Source organism: Lissotriton helveticus, chromosome 1_1 (genome assembly GCF_964261635.1).
Source record: "Lissotriton helveticus chromosome 1_1, aLisHel1.1, whole genome shotgun sequence".
Taxonomy (NCBI): Eukaryota; Metazoa; Chordata; class Amphibia; order Caudata; family Salamandridae; genus Lissotriton; species Lissotriton helveticus.
The window spans coordinates 1,730,059,647-1,730,073,576 of NC_136057.1; the positions used below are offsets into that span (position 1 = coordinate 1,730,059,647).

Here is a 13,930-nt window from a genome sequence, read left to right on the forward strand (position 1 = left end):
GTGGGTAGTAAGAAAGTCAGAAAAGACATATTCCAGTAAAAAAAACTGAAATTTATATAAATATGATAGAGTTAGGGTACAAATTATGGTTAGGAATAAGAGCGAAGGATTGCAAATAAATGGAAAGGGTAGAGTTAAGGGAAGAGGAGGTGGGCGGGACAGAAATAAAAAGAAGTCGAGATTTAAACTAAGATTTCGTGAGATTATTACAATAAAAAAAGGGAGGAGGTCGAAATTAAACATCAATTACTAATCTAAAAATTGCTAATTATCACGGAAAACGCATGGATCCACACTGAATGGAAAAACATTTTTCTGAACTGTTTTCATCACTGCACTCAAGGTCTAAGAGGCAACACAAGCAAAAGTCCCTTCTCATGGTCACCACAGGTTGGCTCCGACTGCCATCTAGTGGCTGATGTGCCAAACTACAGGTCTCTTGTGAGGTACTGCAGTATACTATATTGTAGCCTAGGCAGACAAAGCTTCTCTCTTTGCGGTAATGACGTTAGACTTAGCTGGGCCTCATTTATGAAAAGTGACGCATCGCTGCGTGAATACAGCGATGCGTCACTTTTCACTGCGCTCTCCCTGCGACATGATTAATGCGTCATATTTATAATATGACGCATCATGTCGCAAGGAGTTACAGATACGTCAGTATTTCTGATGTATCTGTAGGTGCAAAAGTGAGGCATTGCTGGAGTGTGTCACAAAAGTGTGTCACAAAAGTGACGCAACTCCAGCAATGCTTCCTTTCACATGGGGAAAGCCCCATGTGAAAGGGCTTGCGTCAGTCTTACGCCTGCTGTGAGGCAGGCGCAAGATTTTGACGCAACAGCGTCCTAAAAGTGACGCAGTGAAGTCTCATAGATATCACTGCGTCACTATTACGAGGCTTTTTGCGGGTGAACGCCCCCTCTGCATACATTATACCTGACGCAGGTATAATGTAGTGCAGGGGTTTACAAAGTGACGCATCTGCTTAGATGCGTCACTTTGTAAATAGTGCGCATCAGGAGGCATGTTTTACGCCGCCGATGCGTCACAAAAAGTGACGCATCGGAAGCGCACGCAAGGCCTCATAAATGAGGCCCAGCTGTGTTTTTCCATGGAACGCATTCTAGAGCTGAACTGAATTTTTGTTGATTTTAGTGTGCAGGGCTTAAGAGTGCATACAGGCTCAAGAGTGCATAAAAGACATCAGAAAGACAGCATGGCAAATTGTGGTTCCTAAAGCGCAAGCCTCTCAAATTGCTGCTTACGTTTCCATTCTGCTTATTTGTGACACTTCTTTGTTTTCAGTGTGCGAATAAGTGACATTTTACAGTCTCAGCTGTAACTCTATGTGTGACATTGGTTTACAAACGTAGTCGATGACCCAAAGCAGTGACAATGTATCCACCAGTAGCAGGATTTTCCCGTCCTAGTGTAACACCTCCACATAGTAGAGGACTTGCCTTAGTGGCAGCAGGGATTATCCTATGAGATAAACTGATTGTAGTGCAGACTTTGCAGGACTTCCCTCAGGCTAACATTTCCACAAACCATCTTCACCCTCCTAGTAAAATCATGCGCACTGTATCTTTCATCGAAGGCCTCTAGATTCTGCATTGCTTTGGTGTAAATTACAACTTTGTTAACCAATCAATCAGCATTTGTAGAATGCAGCACTGTCGCCCCTTAGGGTATCATTGTGCTGGAGTGCAAGGTCTCTGCTGAAAAGCCAGGTCTTGAGTAAACAGCAGGAAGAGGGAAGAAACGAGCAGAAAATGCAAAACGGCAGAAAAACTAGCAGAAAAGGCAAAACAGTGGGCAGAAGAAAAGGCAAAACTGAGTAGAAGAGGACAAAACAGAGGACAGAAAAACTAGCAGGAAAGGCCAAACAGAGGGCAGAAACACGAGCAGAAAGTCAAAACAAAGGAAGAGAGGGCAAAATAGAGGGCAGAAAAATTTGCAGAAATGCAAAACAGAGGGCAGAAAAACGAGCAGAAAAGGCAAAACACAGGTCAGAAAAACGAGCAGAAAATGCAAAACAGACTGCATAAAAATGAGCAGAAAAGGCAAAACAGAGCAAGAAACGAGCAGAGCAGGCACAGACAGAGGGCAGCAGGTAGACAGGCAGCAGAAGGTAGCAGACTGCGGACAAGCTGGACAGAAGAACTGCCTGAGGGGGTGCTTTGAACTTGAAGTTTGACTTTTCCCATTAGGATTTTGACCCATAGCACAAAGTGATGCCAGCGAAAGAAAAACCTTGCTTGGGACTGGTTAAAGGTGCGAAACATAACACAGCCACTCTCAACTATGATAGCTGAAGTGCAACTGAACATGCCACATGAGTTCCGCATCCTGTAGTAGTATTGTGGCATTTTTTGCAAGTCTTCCTTCTCAGATGAACCAAGTCTGCCTGCTGATTTCTCTGCTGATGTGCCACTCGTTTCGATTTGATCGCGTTTGTCTTTAGTCTGGCAGGGAGAGAGACGGGTGTAGAGGATGGCATACTGAGCCAGAAGATCAGCCTTCCGCAAGTCTGTCCAGCAGAGAGTAAGTCTGCAAGACCAGAGATGTCACAATCTGACTAAAATCTTACTGTTGGGAGCCAGACACGCTGTCAGGTGCTTCTTACTGACGAACACACAAGGCTCACCGCAGCTGCTGGGGTGGTGTCTGACCTCTGAATCAAGCTCCCATTCCCTGGTACTAGCAGTGATAGTCACAGCACCTAACCCCGAGGGAGCAGAAGCGTGCACAAGGCCCACGATCCAATGCCTGAGTGAGAGGCAGATAATGTGCTTGCAAAGGGTTAGGGAAGGGTTAAATTAACAGCTTTTCAGATGGTCAACTGATGTCATCTTACAAGCGAGACCCATTTCAGACCTTGATCCGTGGCATTAAGTAGAGCTCTCCTCACAAGTCGCAGATCTTGCATTACACATGCTTGTTTAATCCCAGGTCTCTCCTGAGGCTTCTAATATTAGTAGATCATTTGTGTCAACTACAATATGTAAACAAAATGATAACCTATTTGTGAAAGAGAAAAGTGCATGGCTGTCAAGTGCCCTCTTTTCATACGTCACCTCCAACCATTTCTGGGTTTTAGTCAAAAGCACTTTGCATTCTGGTACACGTAGCTTCTGTTGTTTACATTATAAGAATGGTTTTGGCAATCCCAGCATGCAAAGTGGGACTGGCCCAGAGATAAACACATGGAATGGGCCCCCTTACCAGCTGTGGCAAGAGACTGCAGGGTTTGGCTTCAGGGATGTGTGAGAAGAAAGAAAATCAGAAAACAAAGTCTTTGAGGGAAGGGGTGGGTCTAATATACCCCAGTGACCACAGTGTGAGACCACTCAACTGTAGAGATTTAGGGTATACACAGGCTTAGAAGATGCCTGGGGTTTTGCCCACATTGTCATGCCTTGAAACATCTCTTCACGTGCGAGACTTACATGTGAAAATGGTTGGATTTACACGTGCAAGGTATTCACAAAAGCCAACCTTGCACTTGTAAATCCATTTATTCATTTGCAGCATGACCCCTTTATACAGGAATATATTGCTCAGCATGAAATTCCACTCAAGCGGTGCAGTGGTGCAAAAAAAGTTGAGGGGCCCCAAGCAATGTGCATGGAGACCCCCCACGCTCCGGACCCAGTCAGGATATCTCAGGCCAGGGGCCCGCTGCCCATGCACAGTGCCAGAGGGGGCCCGCTGGAGCTCGGGAGGGGTCACCTACACCGTGTGGGCTGCAGGGGTTAATGTTACGCTACTGAAGTGGTGCAGAATGGGTGTTCCCTGGTGGACTTTTGCTAAACGTTTAGGTCTCATGTTAACACAAGAGGGTGGGGGTATTCTCAAACTCCTCTTGGGCCTTATTCCATCCTGCAAATGGTGGACAATGTAATCCTGACATTTCCAGGGTATAAATGGGACTCCTCAAAAATTGGTGGTGGTGCAGGAGAATAGCCTTTTTCAAGAGGAAAAATAGTGTCCCTGTGGAGACAAAAATAAACAAAGCATTGCTTTAGGCAAATTTGACAACAAAATGTAAATTATACAGGAGGAAATTCCTCAACATTGACAGAAACAGGAATTTACAAAATGGCTTCTTGCAGTGCGACTGGAAACCTGCCACTGACGCAGCTTTCAGGGTGTACTTCAGGAAAGCTTTGTGAATTCCAAAAATATTTTAAATCTGCACGCTGGCAAAGTCTTTGGCTGGGAGGTTTAGATCCTTACTGTGCTACTGTGTAGCAAACTGTTATAGCTGGCATCAGCAGCGGCCGGTAGTGGGAGTACCAGCCGGGCGGTGACGTGGGGAGGGGCAGGGTGGGTGGTAGTAATGTATGGATTACGGACTTTAAAAGGCAAGTAAACATAAAAATAAATAAAAACGAATTTTGTTGCACACTCTGCATCGCATTTGGTGATGCAGTGTGTGCAACGAAATTAGTTTTATTTATTTTTATGTTCTGAGTGACATCAAATAGACAAAGAAAACTAATCTTGAGTGGTCTATGATGTCACTCACAACTCTGAGGGGAAGAACGTCTACAGTTTTGTATTATGTATGGCGCGCTAAAATCATTTGCCTCAGCTTTTAACTATTAAATAGGGGCAGAGTCAAGGAGAACCCATACATAACATGGCCTCTGCTTCCTGTAACAAATGTGAAAAAATAGCTTCCTGTCACCAATTGCAAAACTCTGTGCCTTCCTTCAACCTTCCCCCTTTCCCCCCAAAGCTGTGCTCTCTGCTCTACACTGGAGCTGAGACCCAGCACTGCACCGGCAGGCCCTCAGATCAGCCTGGAATTCCTTTATAAAGTAGCAACAGTGAGAAGCTGTTTTTGTTCCCCACTGTTGCTCCATCATAGCAGTTTAGTTTAGCTAATTTAATATATCCGTATACTAATTTACCACTAATCCTTTTTGGGTTCTGTAGTAGCGTAATACTTGCTGACAAAGTGATTTGAGGCCTCGTCAGGGGTACTAAGTGCTTTATAAATGCAATTACCAATTCCAAAATTAGTGAGTGGCAGTAGTAACACCTGCTAGTTACAGAATCATGCAGCAGTAAGACTGTGGCAGCTAGTGCTCTATGAAGCAACAATGTATTAATATAATCATTCTTCCTTCCCTAGATCTGCGGGTGCAGCGAACCATCATGACCTTCATCTGTGACCCAGACATCTCCAAGGTGCCCAAGTGCATCGAACACGCCCTGGAGGCTCTGCACCCGCGAACCCGCTACAGCCCCGGCTGGGATGCCAAGCTGGTCTGGATCCCAGGGTCCTACCTGCCTGCCTTCATCATTGATGCCGTGCTGGCCTTCGTCCTGCCTAAACCATCACATCGGGCCCGCTAAGAGCCTGGGCCCCCAAAGGCCAGTTGTAGGTCCCATGGGGTGTAGTGAAGCGCCAAGTGCCCTGTGGATGCAGCTGAGAGCCGGAGGACCCTGCAGGACAGCGGAGTGGCCACCGGGGCCTGCTGAGAAGCAGACAAATCCCTGGATGCAGCTTCGAACCAGAGGACCCCAGGGACCAGCCCTAGGTCCAGACAAGAGCCAGCAGCAGGATCCTCCGCTCTTATTTGTACATTACGTTTTCTAGATAAAGTATTTCAGTAGCTCAAATTTTGTTCTTTCTTTTTTAACCTGATGATAAATAAAGATTATTTGATGATAATATTTCTTTTAATGAGTGGCTTGTCCAGCTCCTTACAAGGGGTGGGGTACTGTATGAGATGATGACACCCCACTGAAAATAATATGTATGTATAATGTCAACAATAGACACACTCAGGGTCCCTTGCATTATAATGAGCTAGTCCAATGCCAGCCAATGGAGTTTAACCTCTTGCCTCTGTGTGACACTGTGATATGGGACCTGTTGCATACCTTCCTGCTGACCGCACGACCACACACCAGACCCCTCCCTTTGCAGTAGACTAGTTTAATATATAAACGCACTTCCCCTGTGTGATATCGAACGCATTTCATAATGGCCATGTGACCCAAGGATGAACTCCTCTGCCTATGTGATATTGAACTAGTCCGAACCCAAGGGTACGCTTTTCAGCTTTGATGATATGAAACCAGTCTCATACCGGCCATCTGACCCAAGGGTACCCACTTCTGCACTTGTGATATCAAACCAGTCTCATATTGGCCGTCCGACCCAAGGGTACCTCCTTCTGCTCTTGTGATATCAAACCAGTCTCATATTGGCCATCCGACCCAAGGGTACCCACTTCTGCTCTTGTGATATCAAATCAGTCTCATACTGGCCGTCCGACCCAAGAGTACCTCCTTCTGCTCTTGTGATATCAAACCAGTCTCATATTGGCCATCCGACCCAAGGGTACCCACTTCTGCTCTTGTGATATCAAATCAGTCTCATACTGGCCATCCGACCCAAGGGTACCCACTTCTGCTCTTGTGATATCAAACCAGTCTCATATTGGCCATCCGACCCAAGGGTACCCACTTCTGCTCTTGTGATATCAAACCAGTCTCATATTGGCCGTCCGACCCAAGGGTACCTCCTTCTGCTCTTGTGATATCAAACCAGTCTCATACTGTCCGTCCGACCCAAGGGTACCTCCTTCTGCTCTTGTGATATCAAACCAGTCTCATACTGGCCATCCGACCCAAGGGTACCCACTTCTGCTCTTGTGATATCAAACCAGTCTCATATTGGCCATCCGACCCAAGGGTACCCACTTCTGCTCTTGTGATATCAAACCAGTCTCATATTGGCCGTCCGACCCAAGGGTACCTCCTTCTGCTCTTGTGATATCAAACCAGTCTCATACTGTCCGTCCGACCCAAGGGTACCTCCTTCTGCTCTTGTGATATCAAACCAGTCTCATACTGGCCATCCGACCCAAGGGTACCCACTTCTGCTTTTGTGGTATTGAACCAGACTCATACCGGCCATCCGACCCAAGGACGCCCTATCCCAATCTTGTGATGTAAAGCCAGTACTATACATGCAAATTTACTACAAGCACCCTCATATCTTTGAGGGACACCATCAGTTCAGCATGAAACAACTATATGAAGAGGAACACAGAGCGACTCCTAGCAGTCTTGAGTATGATCTAGCTAGAATTATGCTCGATTCTGTGGCACCAACTTTGTGCCCCATGATCTGATTATCTTCTTGCTATTTTCCTGAGCCTTAAGACCATCTGTCCTGTCTTTCTAAACTACATCTGCTTCACTGTTCCCCAATCTTGGACAAACATTTCCACAAAAGTTCCAGTCCATTATTTCAATGTTCATAAAAGTCCATCTGAGGCGCTTCATCCTACAACATCTTTAGACAGGACCTCTCACCTCCTCCACACCTCCTGCCCTGATATTCTGAGATAACTACTGACTATGTAAATGTTTTCCATTTAGCTTGTCCTGAGGGACAAGGTAGAAGGCTGCTAGGAAGTCAACAAACGCTATACATAGATTTTGTTTATTTAATCAGACGTATTACCAATACAAAGTGGCAAACCAGAACACCCGAACAATAGTTCTAGCTTTATCACGAAGGTAGACATTATCTGGTGTTCATTCATCTAGTCTAATAGTTTATCAAGTGCCTGCCTGGCAAAGATCTTCTGTAGCTTGTCAATAAGGCTGATGGGGTGATAGTTGGAAGGATCGCCACCATCATCCTAGCTCCCCCTGCAACAGTTCTCCTGTCCAGCTTGCCCATAGGCTGCCACTCTCTGCTACCTGTCTACCTGCTGCTCTCTATGTGTGCCTCCTTTGATCAAGCCTTGCTCTGTTTTGCTTTTTCTTATCATTTTTCTGCACTTTGTTTTGCCTTTTTCTGCTTCTTTTTCTGCCCCTTGTTCTGCCATCTTCTGCTGTGTTTTGCCTTTTCTGCTGTGTTTTGTCTTTTCTGCTTGTGTTTCTGCACTCTGTTTTGCCTTCTTCTGCTCCAGTTTGCCTCTTCTGCTCATTTTTCTCTGCTTGTTTCTTCCCTCTTCCAGCCATTTCCCTCCTCCCGCTGTTTCCCTCCTCATATCACACACTCTGCCCCTCCTTCCCCCCAGGACCTACTTAATGAAGGCTGCAGCATGACCCCATTGAGCAGGTCCTCATGCCAGCTCCCACAGCAACAGTTCTCCTGTCCAGCCTGCCCTCAGTCCACCACCATCTGCTGCCTTTCTACCTGCTGCTCTCTGTTTGTGCCTCCTCTGCTCATTCCTTGCTCTGTTGCACCTTTTCTGCTAGTTTTTCTGCCAACTGTTTTGCCTTTTCTGCTAATTTTTCTGGCCTCTGTTTTGCCTTTTATGCCCTCACTTTTGCCTTTTTTCTGCCCTCTGTTTGGCCTTTTCTTCTCGTTTGTTTGCACTGTTTTACATTTTCTGCTAATTTTTCTGCCCTCTCTTTTGCCTTTTTTACTCTCTCATTTTTCTGCCTTCTGTTTTGCCTTTTTCTACTCGTTTCTTCCCTCTTAGCACCCTTTCCTCAAGACCTGGCTTTTCGACTGAGACCTCGCACCCCAGAGCCCAGATAAGCCCTGGGGTGAGAGTGCTGCGCTCTACAAATGCTGATTGGTTGACTGATCTCCGCCCCCTTCCAGTTGTCAGGAATTTCATTGCCAGCTGCAACAGCATTGTTCAGAATGTTCATATAGCTAGACCAGACTAGTGGCTCGTGTTTGAAGAGATCACCAGAGATCTTGTCAGGGCCCAGGGCCGTTGCCAACTTAAGACGGTCTGTAGCTCTTCTGGCATCGGAGCGACTGAAAATCACCTGACTGCTTAAATGAGACGTAACAACGCTGAGTGAGGCCAAATCACATGACACTGGGATTGAATGAGCAGTATCAGCCTTAGAGAACAGAGAGGTAAAATGAGAAACCCATTTATCAGGTTGGATATAGTGAAACCTTGCAAAAGGTTTGTAGGGCTTCAATGAGACAGTCCCTGCCAAAATGCTTTATTGTTACTTGATGTGGCTGCATGTACTAGATCTTGCCATGCTTTATCTTCCCAGGCTCTCATCGCCTTCTCTAATATCTGTTTGTATTGGTATCTAGCCTTTCTGATTTCTGGGAGAGAAAGCGATCCAATAGCCTAGTGCAGAACTCTTTTGGTCTCACCGAATTCATGATTGTACCAAGGCTTTGCTTTGACACAAGGATGTGGATCGTGAGAAACCTTTTTATAAAGCAATTCCTACAATTTGGGGAATAGCTTAGCACAAATCTCCATTATGGGAAATCTTCTTCAAGGCACCCAACAAAATTGGCAGTGTATTCAACAAACTAATGCTAAAGTTCCGCCATCAGTTTCAGGTTAGACAAAACTTGAGGCCAAGAAACTTGGCGATAATTGTTGGCTAACAGCGGAAGAGGCACTTCGGTTTTGTTCAAGGCGGCGGGTCTATCAAAGGGAACTCCCTCGAAAGTAGTGATCAAGGACTTGTGATCCCATTCAGTGTGATTATCAATGGTCATATCCTCATAAGTGCAAATCAACAAGGACATAGCCAATGTTTCTCCTTAGCATCGGTGCTGCCTCTAGGTCAGAACGGGTTCACCCATTGCAGGCTCTAAGGGCCATATGTAGATAAATGGCATTTACCGAATCGTAAATACCGAATTTTACCGATTCGGTATTTACAAATCGGTAAATGCCATGTAGGTAATTATTCGGTATCAATTACCGAATCGTTATGATTCGGTAATTACCGAATCGGTATTTACAGATTCGGTAATTGCCACTGATTCCTCTGGGCCTTGAGGCCCATAGGAATCAATGGCAATTACCGAATCGGTAAATATCGATTCGGTAAATTTACCGAATTGTCAAGGGGGACAGGGTGTCACTTTGACACCCTGTTGCACCCCTGATTCTGGCTTGTGTGCCATGTGACACACATACATGCCCTTAGGTCATGTTTGTGTGCCACATGGCACAGGTGTACATGCACAGATGTGCATGTACACAGGAATTTGTTATTTACCATGCAATAGTATTTCATGGTAAATAACGAATTCCTAAGGGCCTGTGGCACTGTTTCCAGTGCCACCTACATCCCATATTACCGATTCTGTACATTTACCGATTCGGTAATTTACAGATTCTGTAAATTTACCGATTCGGTACATTTACAGAATAGGTAATTTTCTGGCCCCCTACATCTGAAACTACAAATACCGGTCGGTAACGGCCGAAATCGGCTGTTACCGACCGGTATTTGGCCACCTACATATGGCCCTAAGTCCCCTACCCACCACAACCAAGGCTAACTGGAATACTTCATTGGAAAAATGTCAAATGTTGAGCCACAAAATATAGGCAGTGCCGTCTTTACGCAATGGCACACTGGGCAGTTGCCCATGGGCCTCATGAGTATAGGGGCCACATACAGACCTGAATTTAACACTAATTTTCCGTTAAACATTTTTAATGCCTGTGAGTGGTTGTGTAGGCAGGGGACAGTGCACTGCTTTGCCCGGGGGCCTATAATGATGTTAAGACAGGCCTGAATATAGGTATATTCCATTGTTCATCCTCATGCTCAATCAATTCATTTATACAGGCAGAGGGTTCAAAGGTGACAATAAAATCACCAACAACTATAATCTTGGTGTGCTTCTGCTGGGATTCATTAAGGGTTTCCAAGAGTGCTACCATTGGTGAATCATTGCTAGCTGGTACCGATCTTCTATAAATGTTAAAAATGACCTTGCTCAGACCCGAGAGGAACTTTAAAAGCACCCCTATTAAATCAAGGGAATCCATTTTTTTTAAATTCTTTTTATTAATGCACACAAAGTAAATCATAAACACATACAATAAAACACTGGGTTGCATCGTAGCAAGTATTACAAATAGGTAAGTCCTCCGAAACAGAGAAATACAACAAAGATGTCAACATTTGGGTTCAGGGATCTTCCGACAATAACGGGTCATCCGGTACGGCAGGAGGGGCGCAGATATCACCCCTATATACATTCCAGGGCCCCCAAATTTGCCCCATTTCTTGGGTCTCCCCCTGTCCACATACACCGCCCGCTCTCTAAACATACACCAGTCCAGATCTTCCATCCATTTTCCAATAGTAGGCGGCTGAGTCGCCCCCCATAGTTGAGCGATATTACGCTTGGCGATGACGCATGCCAGCATGGCCCACACCCTTCCATGGGTCGTGAGGTCAGTAGGGAATCCATTTTTAACATAGTGTGACTACAAGAGGAAGAGTTTTTGATCAGAACCAATAACCCCCGAGAAGCACAACCACATTTACGAGATGGAGTGGCCTCTATGCTATAAATGTTGAACCCATGTACCTTTTCAGTCGACCACGTTTCCTGAAGTGAACATAAATCAACATTTTCTATGCAGGAGCCCCATTAAGAATCACAGAGTTAAGAATTTATACCAACCAGGTAACCAAGAGATGAAAGAGAAGATTGTTGACGAGACAATCCCAACACTATGGCTCGTCTCAAGGCCTACATTTTACCTGGAGATGTATTCCTGCTTCCTCACCAATTGCCTCTTCGAGGACTTAGGATACAAACACCCCACCTCCATCACTGGTACATGCGTAGTACATAAACATATTTTACGGGGTCCCAATGTGACGTTAGCGGCTGGGCCTACATTGATAAATAAAATCCCTGTAGGGGAGTTCAGTCAATCGATTGCATCAGTATTTAACCCCACTAGTCCAGCATTTGCAGGGGTACTAAAAGGAGTATTGTGCAACCCTGTTAGAGTAAATATTTCTGGTCCTTGTGGAGGGTGAAACCTGAACCTGATGGTTGAGGAAGTAGGGCCAACTGATTGACTGGTAAGTAATTCTAGGTTAATAAGACCACCCACCAGTGCCCTGTCAATTAGCCTCACAGTAATAAAATCATACAGAGTTGATCTCAATGGAAATTTTTTGGCTTATGTAATGTCAGATCTAATTATCAATAGGCACTTACGTTTGATTCCAATCCAGTGTATGACCTTGTTAATAAGAGATTTTGAATCTTCAAAAGCTCTAGTAGAACGTTTAGGAACAGGGGTCAAGCATACTACCTTGCTGGTCAGACTCGGTGCCCCTACATGGGAGAAATTGCCACCCGGAAGAGTACAATAAGTCATAAGTCAAAAGCTTTTTTATAGCGCACAAATCACCGCAAGGTCTCAGGGCGCTTTGCAGTGGGAAAAACAACCAAGAAATGAGCTAGAGCTGCAGGCAGCAATTATTTCGGAAAAAGCCAAGTTTTTAGGTTTTTTCGAAACAGCTGGTGGTTGGTGATTGACAAAAGATGGGGGGGGGGAGTTTATTCCAGAGAAATGGAGCCATATAGGAAAAAGACCGGCATCCATTTCGCGCCATCCTTGCCCGAGGTTGTACTAGGAGAGATTTAGAGCTTGATCTTAATGATCTGGTGGGACGATACCAGACTAGTTTTTTTGCAAGATAAGCTGGCCCTGTGCTGTACAGAAGTTTGTGAGTTAGAATAAGAACTTTAAAATGACTACTCTGGCGAATTGGCAGCCAATGTGAGGCTAGGCAAAGCGGCCGATCTGGGGGGGAAGGCCCAGCACTAGTCTCACTGCAACATTCTGCAGTGTTTGTAATTTAGAGAGAAAGCACTCATTGATTGATGTAAAAAAGGTGTTGCCGTAATCCAAACGGCTTATAATTAGACCTTGCACGAGTGGTTTTCTGGTTTCCAGGGGTAGCCATTTAAAGATTTTACGTAGCTTGTGCATGATCCCATAGCAAATGCCGGTTAATGTGGGTTTTCATGGAGAGAGAGCAATTCATCATGATTCCCAGATTACGAACCACCTCCTTGGGTGCGGGGCAGGGTCCTAGTTCTTGAGGCCATCAGTCCTGAGTCCATACTTTGAGAGCCTTACCAAACAAGATGACTTCTGTTTTGCTGTAATTTAACTGAAGATTGTTGTGACACATCCATTTGCTGATATCAAGCATACATTTTTTAAATCTAATACAAGTTTCATGAAAATCATCCTTACAGGTGATAAGCACCTGTGTATCGTCAGCATATGATACTGTTGTGAAGCCATGTGTTTTTATTATATTTGTTAATGGAGTAAGGTAAATATTAAATAATATAGGACTTAGAATTGACCCCTGGGGGACTCCTACAGTAAGGGGAAGACTGGATGTGATGGTATCAACCTTTATGGAGGTAAAGCGGTCCGCCAAATAGTTACCAAACCAAGATAAGGCCTTACCTCTGACACCTATCTCCCACAGCCGCTGTTTCAAAATGCTGTGGGAGATGGTGTCAAAGGCGGCCGATAACCCCAATAGGACCAAAATGGCGGAGTCGCCTTTATCAAGAGTGAGTCTAATATTGTCCACGATCTCCATTACAGCTGTCTCGGTACCATGGGCAGCTCAGAACCCCGACTGAGAGGGGTCCAGGAGCTCATGAGTTTCGATATAGGTAGTGAAACGCTTGTTCACCAGATATTCTAATACTTTTCCGAAATAAGGCAATAGTGAAATAGGTCTGTAGTTAAAGGGTAGAATGGGGTCACTAGATGGCTTTTTTAATATAGGTTTGGCCAAGACATGCTTCCAACTCAAGGGTATGAGAGCTAGCTCGAGGGAGGTGTTAAAAACGCTGGTAAAAGAGGACGCCAATAGTGGCAGTATCTCTGCACAATTACATGGAGACAGGATGTCGGTGGCAGAGCTGTATTTAATTTTCCTACGGCCTTCCAGAGCTTCAGAAGAGGTAATGGGAACAAATTCGGTAAGATAAGGCGTGTCCAAGACTACCTCGCTCGTAGGTATTAGCAAAGACTCGTCATCAATGAGTGAAGATGGGTCTTGGCTGGTATCGGGAAAAGCAGCATGGATCAACTTGATTTTGTTGTCAAAATAGGAAGACAGGGAGTTTAGCCATTCCACTGTGGGAGTAAAAACTGGT

The 13,930-nt window shown here is 45.1% G+C and overlaps 1 protein-coding gene across 2 annotated transcripts in view; it reads left to right on the plus strand.

The window, feature by feature from the left end:
• RDH5 (retinol dehydrogenase 5) overlaps positions 1–5,688 on the plus strand; it is a 140,413-nt gene extending 134,725 nt beyond the window's left edge. For both annotated transcript variants that reach the window (XM_078689182.1, XM_078689181.1), the window contains exon 5: positions 5,144–5,688. In XM_078689182.1, the coding sequence (XP_078545308.1) occupies positions 5,144–5,367 (224 nt within the window). In that variant the 3' untranslated portion in view covers positions 5,368–5,688. The remainder of the gene's footprint in view (positions 1–5,143) is intronic.
• Positions 5,689–13,930: the final 8,242 nt, after the last annotated feature.